General features: G+C 44.3%; 1 protein-coding gene across 1 annotated transcript in view; it reads left to right on the top strand.

Annotated features, from left to right (window-relative positions):
• The window catches only part of LOC126262354 (DNA-binding protein P3A2), a 130,017-nt gene that overhangs the window by 90,993 nt on the left and 21,830 nt on the right, over positions 1-17,194 (top strand). The window contains exon 11 of the mRNA XM_049958930.1: positions 17,038-17,153. Coding sequence (XP_049814887.1) covers positions 17,038-17,153 — 116 coding nt within the window. The remainder of the gene's footprint in view (positions 1-17,037; positions 17,154-17,194) is intronic.

Below are 17,194 nucleotides of genomic sequence, written 5' to 3'. Positions count from 1 at the left end.
CATATTGAAAACACTGTCCCTTCATATATCATAAACACCACAATTTGCTTTTAATAAATAGCATTATTGGTTGTGTCTGATTATTTAATATATCTATCCAGTGTCTCACCGTGAGAATAGTTCTGTGTTGATCATGACATTATATTTACAGAATACGTGAAACTAAAATAGTCTCATTAATGTTTCATTCAGTGTTCCCCGATGTAGAGTTGTTAGAAGATTACCTGACTTCTTAATGTTTCTGTAGCCATCATTCTGTAGACTCCTCAGTGCTTAAAACATAAGCTAATATTGTTCACTCACTATTCCACTAGTGGACAAACATTGTCATCCATTTTCAAACATGTTACACCTGGTATAACATTAAGTCTCAACTTCTACTTCCAACCCCTATCTTGTACAGTAGGATGAATGTTCGGATTACATCAAGGGAGACAAAAGCAGATTGTACTCAACATTTACAAAACTTATTACAGTCCATCTGATATTGTTGAAGTTGTTTGAGCTTCTACATCCTTTCAAACAGCTAGGTGAAAACTCAACAAAATGTACATCTACATTTTTTTTCTGCAAATCCTTGTGAAGTGTGTGGCAAGAGGTTCCCTTTGTACAACATATTAGGGTTCCTACCCAGAAATGCTCTAAGTGTAATCCTGTCCTTGCACTTAAATGTGCTATAGTGGGATAGTTTGAGCATTACCTTAGGGTGTCTCCTAGTTCAGATTTTTCGGCATTTCCAATGCTATCTCACGAGTCAGACAAACCTATGACCATTCATTCTGCCCTTCATTGTGTATGTTCATTATACCCTGTTAGTCTGATTTTGTATAGATCATACACACTTGAAAAATCCAGTGTGGAATGTAACAATATTATATAACGGACATGCTGAGTCGCAGATAGGCACAACAAAAAGACTGTCACAAATAAGCTTTCGGCTAGCAAGACCGTCATCAAAAATACACACACACACACACACACACACACACACACACACACACACATACACACAGTGAGTGAGTGAGTGTGTGTGTGAGAGAGAGCGCACGTGACAAAACTTCTGTTTATTGGTAGCATACTGGAAGAAGTCAGTCAGTCTGAAAAGGAGATGACTGAACCATCAAGCGTTACAATATTACTCAAGTGTGTGTGAATATTATGAAAAGGAAAGTTGCTACTCACCATAAAGCGGAGATGCAGAGTCACAGGTAGGCACAACAAAAAGGCTGACACAAGTAAGCTTCCGGCCAGCAAGGCCTTTGTCAAAAATAAGGCAACAGACACGCATGCACCACACTCATGCAAACGTTTCTCTCTCTCTCTCTCTCTCTCTCTCTCTCTCTCTCTCACACACACACACACACACACACACACACACAGTGTGATTGTTTTGTCATCTCCTTTTCAGACTGACTGACTTCTTCCAGTATGCTACCAATAAACAGAAGTTTTATCACATGCTCTACTAATGATTGAGACATTTCATATTGACACCAATTGTTGCAGCTAGGTATTTGACTGATTCAAATTATGAATCATTGTCAGACTAGTCATAGCATACTAAATTTTTGTTCTTTGTGAAGTGCACAGTTACACTTTCTGAACTTGAAGCAAGTTGCAAAACTTCGAATTTCTGTCAGGTGTAGTTTCTTGAGATAGTACTTCACAATAGATAAATGCATATCTTCCACCCAAGACAACATGAAAGAATAATCACGTAGAATGCACAGATTTCAGCTCAAAGGCTGAGACAAACTGTATTGAACAGAACAAAACAATATCAAGCTGTAGGCTACCTTCATCTTTTGCTCATACTGAAATGTGCGATAATGTTGAGGTTGGCTGCAGCAGTTGCATCCCAAATATTTAGAATTTCAATGTAACGCCCTTATTAGTTTCACATTCCTGTAGCACTCACGTATATATGTGTATTAAAATGATGTTGGCGTCCTTCAACATAAAGGCTTTGATTTTTGTTTCAAATCAGCAAAAATTTCTTTTACTACTTTCAATCTCGAAAAAACATTTAATGAAACAGATTCAGAATTGCATCTTTAGCCCAAAACAGAAGGCTTGTTTCCTTAGTGCTCCACAGTTTTTACTATTTTGATTCAGATAAACTGATGCTACTGTGTTCATCTTTGGCACGTTAATGCAGAAGGTGTCGCAAATTCAGTATAGTAAAAAATTGTGCATGTTCCACATTTATTTTATGTTTATAAGCAAACTTTGTTCTTCATTTGTGTGAGATTGTATATGCCACATAGTTTCTTTCCCATTATCTTCATTGGTTACGTCAAGGCTTATTCATTTTTCAACATTTCAGAGCGGAAAGACTTACCTTAGGGGGAAAAAAGGACAGGTATGGATATGTGTGTGTGTGTGTGTGTGTGTGTGTGTGTGTGCGCGCGGATGGATTGTGTGTGTGTGTGTGTGTGTGTGTGTGTGCGGATGGATTGTGTGTGTGTGTGTGTGTGTGTGTGTGTGTGTGTGTGTGTGTGTGTGTGTGTGCGGATGGATTGTGTGTGTGTGTGTGTGTGTGTGTGTGCGCGCGCGAGTGTATACCTGTCCTTTTTTCCCCCTAAGGTAAGTCTTTCCGCTCCCGGGATTGGAATGACTCCTTACCCTCTCCCTTAAAACCCACATCCTTTCATCTTTCCCTCTCCTTCCCTCTTTCCTGACGAAGCAACCATTGTTTGTGAAAGCTTGAATTTTGTGTGTATGTTTGTATGTGTTTGTTTGTGTATCTATCAACCTGCCAGCGCTTTCGTATGGTAAGTCACATCATCTTTGTTTTTAGATATATTTTTCCCGTGTGGAATGTTTCCCTCTATTATATTCAAATCAAATATTCATATTTATTTACCTACTATACAAATGTGTAATGAAAAATGGGGTTACATATTTTAAAAAATGCAGTTTATATCAATTTGAGCTTTGGCGGCACCGTCTAGTGGGCCACCCATAGCGCCATCTGTTTTCCCCCATTACGCTCGAACAGAGTTGTTCTTATTTTTTCATTAGATGCTAATTTTGTGAGATATTTGGCCCGGTTACAATAAGTGGACCACCCTGTATATCTATCTTATTATGTTCCATTTAGTTATAAACACTGCACCAGCCACACTGCAGTTCCATTGTGAACACTGTTCTTGGACACAGAATTAATTAGTTGTTGACAAACTGCCTATTGGCTTCTGTCTCGGGTTCTTCGGCCGACGTTCATCTAATGATTTTTCTGACGTTTCGCCAGCACGAGTGGCTGGCATTGTCAAAGCTTCACCCTCCATTGCCGGTGGTGAACTGGAGCCGAGCTCGCGGGCGCAGACTATATGTACCTGGCGCGCCAACGTCCGAGGGCTTCTCCGCGGTCATTTCCGGTGCGGTTCTCCTCTTGCTACCTGCGACGGTCGTTCGCTGCAGTACGGGAAGCCAGGATCCGTTGACCTTAAGGCTTTCCTCTTTCTTGTTCAAACTGTTCGCGTGTTTTTGTATTTCTACAGCTTCTCTGAACAAGCGCGTGTGATAGTGGTTCTCTACAGCCAGAACTTCCGTGTCGGCGAATTTTATTACGTGGTCGGTCTCATTCAGTGCGTGTTCTGCCACGGCCGATTTCTCCACCTGCCCCAACCTGCAATGTCGCTTATGCTCCTTGATCCTGGTGTTAATGGATCGTCCAGTCATCCCGACATAAACTTTTCCGCATGTGCATGGTATGCGGTATATTCCCGACATTGAAAGTGGGTCTCTTTTCTCCTTCGCCGATCTAAGACACTCTTTGATCTTCCTTGTCGGTTTGAAGATCGTCTTTACGCCATGTTTGCGCAATATACGGCCGATTCTGTCCGTCACTCTGGGAATGTATGGCAGAAAGGCCGTACCCGACATTTCTTTTTCTGGTTCCTTACTTCGCCGAGTGTTTGGCTCAGTTACACTTCTAATATAATTTGTGGAGTACCCATTGCTCCTCAGGACTGTTTCCAGGTGTTGCATTTCTCGTTTGAGGTGTTGCGGCTCACATATTCGTCCTGCTCTCTTTACGAGCGTACTAATCATGACCCTTTTCTGGCTCGGGTGGTGGTTTGACAGTTTGTGCAGGTATCGGTCCGTGTGAGTCGGTTTTCGATACACGCTGTGTCCCAGGTTTTCGCCGTCCCTTGTGACCAGCACATCTAGAAATGGCAGTTTCTTGTCCTTTTCTACTTCCATGGTAAATGTTATGTTGGCATGGAGGCTGTTCAAGTGTCTTAGGAAGTCACCGAGCTGTTCTTCACCATGGCTCCACACCACGAAAGTATCATCGACGTACCTGTACCACGCCTTAGGTTTGCAAGTGGCCGAGTCCAGTGCCTGTGCTTCGAATTGTTCCATGAAGAAGTTGGCCACCACTGGACTGAGAGGACTACCCATGGCGACGCCTTCCAGCTGTTCGTAGAAGTCGCCATTCCACGTGAAATAGCTCGTGGTGAGACATGCATGGAAGAGCTTTCTGATGTCTAGCGGGAAAATGGAACCGATGTGCTCCAGAGCGTCACTGAGTGGCACTTTCGTAAATAACGAAACAACATCAAAGCTGACCAGGATGTCGTTTGGTGCAAGTTTCAGTTTCTTCAGCTTCTCAATGAAATGTCCTGAGTCCTTAATGTATGTGTCGGTCTTCCCCACGTGTGGTTGGAGCAGAGAGGCCAAGTGTTTTGCCAGCTTATATGTCGGTGATCCAGGAGCGCTAACGATCGGTCTGAGTGGAACGTTGTTCTTATGGATCTTGGGTAATCCATACAGCCGAGGTGGTAGGGCTTCTGTGTTGCGCAGGTTTCTCTGTATGTCCGCCGGCAGAGAAGACGCCTTGATCAATCGATTCGTATTCCGTGTGATACGTTGCGTCGGATCTGCGCTTAGTTTTCGGTACGTCGTCGGATCTAATAGGTCTCGGATCTTTTGCTCATAATCTTCGGTCTTCATTACGACGGTCGCATTCCCCTTATCGGCAGGCAGTACCAATATACTCTTGTCGGCGTTGAGTTTCTTAATGGCTTGTACCTCTTCTTTCTTCAGGTTGCAAGCTGGCGGTTTTGCTCGGCGCAGTATCCTGGCTGTTTCCGTGCGTATTTCCTCTGCCCTTTCACAAGGAAGGGCACGAATGGCTGCTTCGGTGTTGGCAATGATGTCCTCCATAGGTATGGTTCTCGGGATGATAGCGAAATTCCCTCCTTTTTGAAGAACAGACACTTCCGCTTCGGTCAATTGTCGTTCAGTGAGGTTGACCACTGTGTGTGACATGTCGGGAGTCGCCTTGTCGATCTGCTTCCGGCATCTTTCAAACTTTTTCTTCTGTCGCTCGGTGCAGCGCTCGAGTTCGTTCTGCATGCTCCTGTGAGTGATGCTGTCGATCTTGTCCCAGTCGTCTCGATGCATTCTGCTACTTAGTTGATAGAAAATGTCCAGAAGTTCCTGATCCGTTCTTGCCAAGTCTCTCCGTGTTGTATGTATTCGCTCACGAAGAAACGCTCGTTCCATTCTGTCGTAGATTCGATGTGCTTGGGCGGTGGTGAATAGCCGCTTGCATCTCAAGAACTTCGGTGTAGCACATTCATCTCGGCACCGTGACAGAAAGGCGAGAGAGGACATCAGTCGCGCTTTCTTCTTCCGTCGTTGGTCAAGGCGTCGGTACAATCTGCAAATCTCCTCCCCGTAGAGGCGTAATACAAAATTGTTGAGGCTTTCGTGGCCACTTGTTGACAAACTGCCTATTGGCTTCTGTCTCGGGTTCTTCGGCCGACGTTCATCTAATGATTTTTCTGACGTTTCGCCAGCACGAGTGGCTGGCATTGTCAAAGCTTCACCCTCCATTGCCGGTGGTGAACTGGAGCCGAGCTCGCGGGCGCAGACTATATGTACCTGGCGCGCCAACGTCCGAGGGCTTCTCCGCGGTCATTTCCGGTGCGGTTCTCCTCTTGCTACCTGCGACGGTCGTTCGCTGCAGTACGGGAAGCCAGGATCCGTTGACCTTAAGGCTTTCCTCTTTCTTGTTCAAACTGTTCGCGTGTTTTTGTATTTCTACAGCTTCTCTGAACAAGCGCGTGTGATAGTGGTTCTCTACAGCCAGAACTTCCGTGTCGGCGAATTTTATTACGTGGTCGGTCTCATTCAGTGCGTGTTCTGCCACGGCCGATTTCTCCACCTGCCCCAACCTGCAATGTCGCTTATGCTCCTTGATCCTGGTGTTAATGGATCGTCCAGTCATCCCGACATAAACTTTTCCGCATGTGCATGGTATGCGGTATATTCCCGACATTGAAAGTGGGTCTCTTTTCTCCTTCGCCGATCTAAGACACTCTTTGATCTTCCTTGTCGGTTTGAAGATCGTCTTTACGCCATGTTTGCGCAATATACGGCCGATTCTGTCCGTCACTCTGGGAATGTATGGCAGAAAGGCCGTACCCGACATTTCTTTTTCTGGTTCCTTACTTCGCCGAGTGTTTGGCTCAGTTACACTTCTAATATAATTTGTGGAGTACCCATTGCTCCTCAGGACTGTTTCCAGGTGTTGCATTTCTCGACAGAAGAAAAAGTTTGAAAGATGCCGGAAGCAGATCGACAAGGCGACTCCCGACATGTCACACACAGTGGTCAACCTCACTGAACGACAATTGACCGAAGCGGAAGTGTCTGTTCTTCAAAAAGGAGGGAATTTCGCTATCATCCCGAGAACCATACCTATGGAGGACATCATTGCCAACACCGAAGCAGCCATTCGTGCCCTTCCTTGTGAAAGGGCAGAGGAAATACGCACGGAAACAGCCAGGATACTGCGCCGAGCAAAACCGCCAGCTTGCAACCTGAAGAAAGAAGAGGTACAAGCCATTAAGAAACTCAACGCCGACAAGAGTATATTGGTACTGCCTGCCGATAAGGGGAATGCGACCGTCGTAATGAAGACCGAAGATTATGAGCAAAAGATCCGAGACCTATTAGATCCGACGACGTACCGAAAACTAAGCGCAGATCCGACGCAACGTATCACACGGAATACGAATCGATTGATCAAGGCGTCTTCTCTGCCGGCGGACATACAGAGAAACCTGCGCAACACAGAAGCCCTACCACCTCGGCTGTATGGATTACCCAAGATCCATAAGAACAACGTTCCACTCAGACCGATCGTTAGCGCTCCTGGATCACCGACATATAAGCTGGCAAAACACTTGGCCTCTCTGCTCCAACCACACGTGGGGAAGACCGACACATACATTAAGGACTCAGGACATTTCATTGAGAAGCTGAAGAAACTGAAACTTGCACCAAACGACATCCTGGTCAGCTTTGATGTTGTTTCGTTATTTACGAAAGTGCCACTCAGTGACGCTCTGGAGCACATCGGTTCCATTTTCCCGCTAGACATCAGAAAGCTCTTCCATGCATGTCTCACCACGAGCTATTTCACGTGGAATGGCGACTTCTACGAACAGCTGGAAGGCGTCGCCATGGGTAGTCCTCTCAGTCCAGTGGTGGCCAACTTCTTCATGGAACAATTCGAAGCACAGGCACTGGACTCGGCCACTTGCAAACCTAAGGCGTGGTACAGGTACGTCGATGATACTTTCGTGGTGTGGAGCCATGGTGAAGAACAGCTCGGTGACTTCCTAAGACACTTGAACAGCCTCCATGCCAACATAACATTTACCATGGAAGTAGAAAAGGACAAGAAACTGCCATTTCTAGATGTGCTGGTCACAAGGGACGGCGAAAACCTGGGACACAGCGTGTATCGAAAACCGACTCACACGGACCGATACCTGCACAAACTGTCAAACCACCACCCGAGCCAGAAAAGGGTCATGATTAGTACGCTCGTAAAGAGAGCAGGACGAATATGTGAGCCGCAACACCTCAAACGAGAAATGCAACACCTGGAAACAGTCCTGAGGAGCAATGGGTACTCCACAAATTATATTAGAAGTGTAACTGAGCCAAACACTCGGCGAAGTAAGGAACCAGAAAAAGAAATGTCGGGTACGGCCTTTCTGCCATACATTCCCAGAGTGACGGACAGAATCGGCCGTATATTGCGCAAACATGGCGTAAAGACGATCTTCAAACCGACAAGGAAGATCAAAGAGTGTCTTAGATCGGCGAAGGAGAAAAGAGACCCACTTTCAATGTCGGGAATATACCGCATACCATGCACATGCGGAAAAGTTTATGTCGGGATGACTGGACGATCCATTAACACCAGGATCAAGGAGCATAAGCGACATTGCAGGTTGGGGCAGGTGGAGAAATCGGCCGTGGCAGAACACGCACTGAATGAGACCGACCACGTAATAAAATTCGCCGACACGGAAGTTCTGGCTGTAGAGAACCACTATCACACGCGCTTGTTCAGAGAAGCTGTAGAAATACAAAAACACGCGAACAGTTTGAACAAGAAAGAGGAAAGCCTTAAGGTCAACGGATCCTGGCTTCCCGTACTGCAGCGAACGACCGTCGCAGGTAGCAAGAGGAGAACCGCACCGGAAATGACCGCGGAGAAGCCCTCGGACGTTGGCGCGCCAGGTACATATAGTCTGCGCCCGCGAGCTCGGCTCCAGTTCACCACCGGCAATGGAGGGTGAAGCTTTGACAATGCCAGCCACTCGTGCTGGCGAAACGTCAGAAAAATCATTAGATGAACGTCGGCCGAAGAACCCGAGACAGAAGCCAATAGGCAGTTTGTCAACAAGTGGCCACGAAAGCCTCAACAATTTTGTATTACGCCTCTACGGGGAGGAGATTTGCAGATTGTACCGACGCCTTGACCAACGACGGAAGAAGAAAGCGCGACTGATGTCCTCTCTCGCCTTTCTGTCACGGTGCCGAGATGAATGTGCTACACCGAAGTTCTTGAGATGCAAGCGGCTATTCACCACCGCCCAAGCACATCGAATCTACGACAGAATGGAACGAGCGTTTCTTCGTGAGCGAATACATACAACACGGAGAGACTTGGCAAGAACGGATCAGGAACTTCTGGACATTTTCTATCAACTAAGTAGCAGAATGCATCGAGACGACTGGGACAAGATCGACAGCATCACTCACAGGAGCATGCAGAACAAACTCGAGCGCTGCACCGAGCGACAGAAGAAAAAGTTTGAAAGATGCCGGAAGCAGATCGACAAGGCGACTCCCGACATGTCACACACAGTGGTCAACCTCACTGAACGACAATTGACCGAAGCGGAAGTGTCTGTTCTTCAAAAAGGAGGGAATTTCGCTATCATCCCGAGAACCATACCTATGGAGGACATCATTGCCAACACCGAAGCAGCCATTCGTGCCCTTCCTTGTGAAAGGGCAGAGGAAATACGCACGGAAACAGCCAGGATACTGCGCCGAGCAAAACCGCCAGCTTGCAACCTGAAGAAAGAAGAGGTACAAGCCATTAAGAAACTCAACGCCGACAAGAGTATATTGGTACTGCCTGCCGATAAGGGGAATGCGACCGTCGTAATGAAGACCGAAGATTATGAGCAAAAGATCCGAGACCTATTAGATCCGACGACGTACCGAAAACTAAGCGCAGATCCGACGCAACGTATCACACGGAATACGAATCGATTGATCAAGGCGTCTTCTCTGCCGGCGGACATACAGAGAAACCTGCGCAACACAGAAGCCCTACCACCTCGGCTGTATGGATTACCCAAGATCCATAAGAACAACGTTCCACTCAGACCGATCGTTAGCGCTCCTGGATCACCGACATATAAGCTGGCAAAACACTTGGCCTCTCTGCTCCAACCACACGTGGGGAAGACCGACACATACATTAAGGACTCAGGACATTTCATTGAGAAGCTGAAGAAACTGAAACTTGCACCAAACGACATCCTGGTCAGCTTTGATGTTGTTTCGTTATTTACGAAAGTGCCACTCAGTGACGCTCTGGAGCACATCGGTTCCATTTTCCCGCTAGACATCAGAAAGCTCTTCCATGCATGTCTCACCACGAGCTATTTCACGTGGAATGGCGACTTCTACGAACAGCTGGAAGGCGTCGCCATGGGTAGTCCTCTCAGTCCAGTGGTGGCCAACTTCTTCATGGAACAATTCGAAGCACAGGCACTGGACTCGGCCACTTGCAAACCTAAGGCGTGGTACAGGTACGTCGATGATACTTTCGTGGTGTGGAGCCATGGTGAAGAACAGCTCGGTGACTTCCTAAGACACTTGAACAGCCTCCATGCCAACATAACATTTACCATGGAAGTAGAAAAGGACAAGAAACTGCCATTTCTAGATGTGCTGGTCACAAGGGACGGCGAAAACCTGGGACACAGCGTGTATCGAAAACCGACTCACACGGACCGATACCTGCACAAACTGTCAAACCACCACCCGAGCCAGAAAAGGGTCATGATTAGTACGCTCGTAAAGAGAGCAGGACGAATATGTGAGCCGCAACACCTCAAACGAGAAATGCAACACCTGGAAACAGTCCTGAGGAGCAATGGGTACTCCACAAATTATATTAGAAGTGTAACTGAGCCAAACACTCGGCGAAGTAAGGAACCAGAAAAAGAAATGTCGGGTACGGCCTTTCTGCCATACATTCCCAGAGTGACGGACAGAATCGGCCGTATATTGCGCAAACATGGCGTAAAGACGATCTTCAAACCGACAAGGAAGATCAAAGAGTGTCTTAGATCGGCGAAGGAGAAAAGAGACCCACTTTCAATGTCGGGAATATACCGCATACCATGCACATGCGGAAAAGTTTATGTCGGGATGACTGGACGATCCATTAACACCAGGATCAAGGAGCATAAGCGACATTGCAGGTTGGGGCAGGTGGAGAAATCGGCCGTGGCAGAACACGCACTGAATGAGACCGACCACGTAATAAAATTCGCCGACACGGAAGTTCTGGCTGTAGAGAACCACTATCACACGCGCTTGTTCAGAGAAGCTGTAGAAATACAAAAACACGCGAACAGTTTGAACAAGAAAGAGGAAAGCCTTAAGGTCAACGGATCCTGGCTTCCCGTACTGCAGCGAACGACCGTCGCAGGTAGCAAGAGGAGAACCGCACCGGAAATGACCGCGGAGAAGCCCTCGGACGTTGGCGCGCCAGGTACATATAGTCTGCGCCCGCGAGCTCGGCTCCAGTTCACCACCGGCAATGGAGGGTGAAGCTTTGACAATGCCAGCCACTCGTGCTGGCGAAACGTCAGAAAAATCATTAGATGAACGTCGGCCGAAGAACCCGAGACAGAAGCCAATAGGCAGTTTGTCAACAAGTGGCCACGAAAGCCTCAACAATTTTGTAATTAGTTGTTGTTCACAAGCAGCTGGAAATCACCCTGATTACTTTCAAGCAATTGGAAGTAGTGACAAATGGGTGTGTTGGGCAAACTACCAAGAGTCATTTGTGAGGGATATCAAAGGTGCCTCAATTACTTATAATTCTCTGTTGATACTTTCTTCTCTCAGGAAATATGGTACCTATAACTACTCACAATTAGACTGTGAGGCTTGAGTCAGTGACAGGTCTATGAATCCATCCCGCAGAGGGGAGCAGGGACCAGGGATAACTCAAGGTACTACTATCTTCCCCCTTACCGGCAGGTCTGAAGTATTCTCTCCCACTGAAACTGGAACTGCATTGTCCGATCTCAAGAGGAAACAAACCCTAAAGGTTAGGGTTCTGTTGATTGCTAACACTTGAATCCTATGATGAATATTATCAGACCTTATGGAAATGACAAGAAGGGATGGGATGGATCACTTCACACACTGTATGTACCCATGGACACCTCATTTAACATGTTGAAGGGGCTTTTCCATTAACCATTGAAAAAACAGGATGCAACGAGATTATGGCGCATATTGAAACGAAGAATGCCTGGGCCCTGGCAGTGAGTCATGCTGGACTCATTCCAGTGACTGGCAGAGGATGTTGAGAGTGCCATCCTTGCTCACAATGTTTCAGTGAAGCTCACAATCTTCAACATTGTCCTTAAAAATGGTCATGGCCCTCTGGTTTTGAGCCAAGCAGAGACTTCAAAGATTCTGTGGCAGGTCTATGCTACCTCTTAGACTTGTGCTGTATGGTTAAGAAGTACAGGATCCAGCAAATGGGTCAGGCATGTGCTACACATCAGAGACTGCTGTAATGAACGGTGTGTAGAGTGCACATAGATTAGGTAACCTCTCCATCCATGTCAGTTAATGATACCTGTTGGAGACCTTGAAGTATTAATGTAAGACGCATTGAAATTTGGCTCCCTGTCCCCTATCTGCAAATAAACCGATAAAAATCCTAGTGATTGACTGCCGAACCATTGTCAACTAAAAGTCCAGAGCTAGAAGCAGTCCTAAAAAGTGGTGAGGTGTGTTTAATACTGTAGACCAATTAAAATTACTTGATAGTTGATGCTTCATATGGTGTAGCCGGTTCCGTCCGGTCAGAGAGCTCAATGTCATATCTGAGCTGTTTGGCATTGACAATATTTTGAAAAAGATATGTTTACTCACCATAAAGCGGAAATGCTGAGTCACAGATAAGCACAACAAAAAGACTGTCAGAAAATGAGCTTTTGGTCAACAAGACCTTCATTGGAGATTGAACATACTTACACGCAAACCCAACTCGCGCACACACATGACTGCAGTCTCTGGCTGTGTGTGTGTGTGTGTGTGTGTGTGTGTGTGTGTGTGTAATTTCTATCTCCGAAAAAGGCCTTGTTGGCCAGAAGCTGGTTACCACATAGTCTATTGTTGTGCCTACCTGCGTCTGAGCATCTCCGTCATATGGTGAGTAGCAACTATCGTTTTCATAGTATTGTTGCAGTTCTGGATCCTTATGCACAAGATGAAATTCAGCGTCGTTTATACGGTTACTATGATCAGAGATTGGCTTACGGTCGATAAGCTTCAGAGGACATTTCATGAAGCCGAATTTTTGAAGGCCGTCAGTTGTTGTGACTGCGACACCAGAGTCGTACATACAACAGCCTATTACAGTACAATGACATAGCTTAGTAGTTATCATATAAACCTAATGTGTAGTAGAAGGTCAAAGGTTCAAATCTCGTCAAATGCAGCAAAAGTTTTAGAAAAATAAAATCTGGTCAAAATCTTTGTCGCATCATTTTCCTATCATTATGTTGTCATTTGGAATCTGTTAGTGTTGCCTCTATTCTGCAACCAAGTGCCAACCAGTATACTCATCAATTGGTAACACACAATCCCGTGTAACCAGTGTGAGGATAGTTTCAGGTAACCAGTGACTGTGAGAAATTACAAAGCTTTTAGCACCAAAACTGAAATTTTGCTACAGAAGATGGCAATACATTCAAATATATTACAAAATTTTTCCGTCTATAGTTTGCTAATAGTGGTTACCCTTAAATGCGATGAACAAAGCAAACATTATTTTAGTTCTGCAGCAGATTGTTGAATTCTGTTTTCTTGGGCACCTTGCACATCACGAGGTTGTGGTTAGGTCAGGGCACGAGTTAACATTCGCGGCTACAAAACCCGTAGCTCAGTCAACCATTAGTTGACAGAGCACTCCCACTTCTGTCATACGTTGTGGCTGTGACTTCAACCTTGCTCCATGTTTACACATTAACAGCATTTGTAAAGCAACCTACTGTATTTGTGTGTCGACTGTTTGTCAACACTGTAGTGGCAAGTGACAGCCAATGTGAGGATAGTTTCTGGTAACCAGTTACTGTGAGAAATTACAAAGTAATTTTAATTGGACTAAGGTACAGCAAGCTGGCAAAAATTCCAAATTGGTATCAGTGAGATTTTGGGGTAAATCTAAGCTTACATAAAAAGGACAGACTAATGGGTAATGAAGGCCATGCTGTCATCGTAGTAGACAAGAAACTCAAATCCACTTACAAGGAGACCATATGGCAATAGGGTTTTTGTAATTTTTTTAAATTTATGGTGCGTGAAGTCCAGAACTCGTATGTCACACCCAAAACAGTTAGACACCACTCCCTAAACTTCTCGACAAAACTGACTTTAACATTTTCTGAGTGTTGTTAATAGTCTGAAGTAAGGTGGATTTTTCTGTAGGCAGTGTGACACTGTGGTAGAATGGTTGTTTGTCCCATGGGGGGCCCAGGTTTGATTCCTGGCTGATGCAAATTTTTAAACAAAAGGTGCTTGTTATACAAGCATTTCTCTGAAGCATAAAGTACATAAAAGTGGAAAAAAGTGGTGGCGCTCAAGAAGAGTATTCACTAGTCTGCATCTTGTTCCAGTCATTACTTTTTTTCTTATTTTATTCTGTTCAGTTCTAACGTATATATAATTTAAATATAAAGCTCATCAGGTATATGGTAATTAATACATTTCTAGTTACCTTATTTTATGAAAAATCCATGCTGTCTAATTTATAATTACATATTGCACAGAAAAATCCAGTTTTCATTGGTAATATAAATTTTTAATTACTGATCTTTTATGAAAGATTGTTTTAACAAAAAAAAAAAACATTTTTCATGTCTGTATTTCACACTTTGCGGAAATGCTCATAGAATGTGAACCATTGATTAAAATTTTTTTTAAGTTTCGTTGAACTGCTTTGGAGACTAGTATTACAGTTCTGTAGTTCACATACCACTGATATAAAAAAGACAAAAATCTGATTGCCCTGTGGCCTATTTGTGAGATAGAAATAATTATTTGGCCAAGACTTCAACTTACTGTATCTTTCTATTGACCACCATTGTCACCTCCAAATGTGACCAAAAACTCTCGTATTGTCATCTTTGGAGGGCATCACCTTCCTCCTTTTCTACAGTCTCCAGCCCCTAGGCTGGATCATCAACATCTCCATCTTTTCCTGTCCTACCACGTTTCTCTCCGCACCCTGCCTCAGCTTTCACCTCTCTCCTTCACACATCCAACTATCAATTGGGATAATTATAGTTTTGTAATTGATGCACATGACAAAGTAAACTGCTGACTGACAACTTGGAACACACAGAGTGAAACTCATCTTTTACACTTTTCGAGGGCGTTCAGAAAAATGGTGTGTAATATGGGAAATAACATTTTAAGCTGTAAAAGTTACGTATAGGACATGTCCCTTGCATTTTTGCACTTTATGTATGACATGTACATAATAGGTATCAGAATACTTGTCAGGGACTTGTTTATTACCTAATAAAGGCTTATTACATAAAATATGCTGATTTTACTGGAACTGATAACTGGCTGGGAAGTAGAAAAATGTCTGACTCTCTTTCACAAATCGTAAGAGATGTTTTTGGAAAGCTTGGAGCTGTCATTCATTATTTAAATAATCAAACACTGCACCAGTTACATATTTTTTCATGGTTAGTACGATGTGTTTCGAGCATTTTTTCTCATTGTCAGGTGCAAATATTTACGCAAGTATTTTGTGTGGTGTTTTCATGTGTGTTGTTCTGCATCTTTTGCACTGTAGTTGTCTGTTTGATATTATCAGGTACTGTACTCCCTCAGTTACATGCACACGCAAATTACAACTCCCATTGTTTGTTTGTGTAAAATCACAAAAAATACATACATAAGTCCTGTACTTGACAATGAGGATAGATTCTCGGGCTTGCTTTGCTCAGCATGAAAATATATGTATTTAGTGCTGTTTTTGAACCAAAAATATTTGAGCAACTCAAAGTCGGTGAAAATGTCAACTAGCGATGCCTCACCGTTCACACCATTCATGAAACTGTGCATGCACAGTAGACACAGTTTGAAAGTTTGGAAATGGTTGTGACTAGTCAGGAAACATTTATTCGAACAAACCTAGTTACTCGTATCTGCCACCACGCCATGTAGGGCGTGGCGGCAGCAGCAGGAGATACGGCATGAACTGTTCAAATTTTTAGATGTTTACCGATTCAATTCCACTGAGTTAACCACATAATGTTCATAAACACTACTCGATGGCTAACATCATGCCAGTGTCATTTTATGTCATTTTTTTTTCTCCACGAACATTTTTTTAATCAAGTGTATATTGGGGGGGGGGGGGGGGGGTCGAATATGTTGAGGCAAAATCAGGTGCAAATTAACATTGTGGACATAGGAAATCGGACAGGATCAGTAAAAAATGTTGTAAATGGCAAGAAATCGTTAATTTCAGGAACATAAAATCGGGATTATACTGTAGTTCCGAAACCCACTCACGATGAAATTAAAATCAATTACAACAAATTGACCTGACGTGTTTTCGGATGTACGTCCGAATCAGAACTGGTGTTTGTGACAAGAGGCAGTGGTAGCAACATTTATTAGTATAGTATAACTGGCAACTAAAACAAGTAGAAAGTCTCTAAAGTTCGGTAAAGTAGATAAAGAAGCCCTAGTGTCATGTTAGTGGAAGGAACTTGAAACATTTCTCTTTGGGCAAGAGCATGTAGAGAAACTGTGGGTCAGGAATAGTTGAACAAGCACTGGAAAGATGTCCTCAGTGGTATAAACTCACTGTAAAGAACAGCAGCTGCTGCACATTAGGTGCTCTACCTACTGAGACCCTGAATGTAATGTGTTTGGTTGTGAGGAGGCTAGTGCACGATACTAAGAACTCTCCTCTCTGCCATGTACTTTAGTGGCTTGCAGAGTATGTATGTCCATGAAGATAATTGTGGGAATGTGAGATAATGTTATCTTGAATACTGATATCTGATGTTTGCTTAATAACTGTTTTAATAAATAAAATTTTGGAAAGACAGCCACCTACCTATGGATGTTTGATGATGCTATTAGTGGTTGTTGGAGAGGATGGGGGTAGGAGGGGGGGGGGGGGGGGAGAGAAAGGCAAAAGCAGGTGATGAAATCTGCCCCCACCCCCTCTCCCATTATTGTCTGTCTGCCCCCTCCCCTCCTATCATATACAGGTCTAATATGTATTTCTGTTGTTTCCAACCGAACCATTATGTTGTTGGATTGTTTGAAAGATATGTACCACAGATACAAGCCAATTTAACAAGTTTATATTTTGTGTGACATAAAACAGTCCTCTTCACCCTACAAACTTGCTTTTAGGTTATCCAGTATCTGTCTCTGGAATGATAACTGTGCCAGTCACTGGATCAATGTATCAAACTGTGGTGGCAAATCTACAACACCTCCATCCACAAGGGGAGCCAGGTAGTTTGCAGGTGAGTAAGAATTAAATTACATTCTGCAGCATTACATAACA

Source organism: Schistocerca nitens, chromosome 6 (genome assembly GCF_023898315.1).
Source record: "Schistocerca nitens isolate TAMUIC-IGC-003100 chromosome 6, iqSchNite1.1, whole genome shotgun sequence".
In the NCBI taxonomy this organism is placed as follows: Eukaryota; Metazoa; Arthropoda; class Insecta; order Orthoptera; family Acrididae; genus Schistocerca; species Schistocerca nitens.
This window is presented reverse-complemented; position numbering and strand designations above follow the sequence as displayed.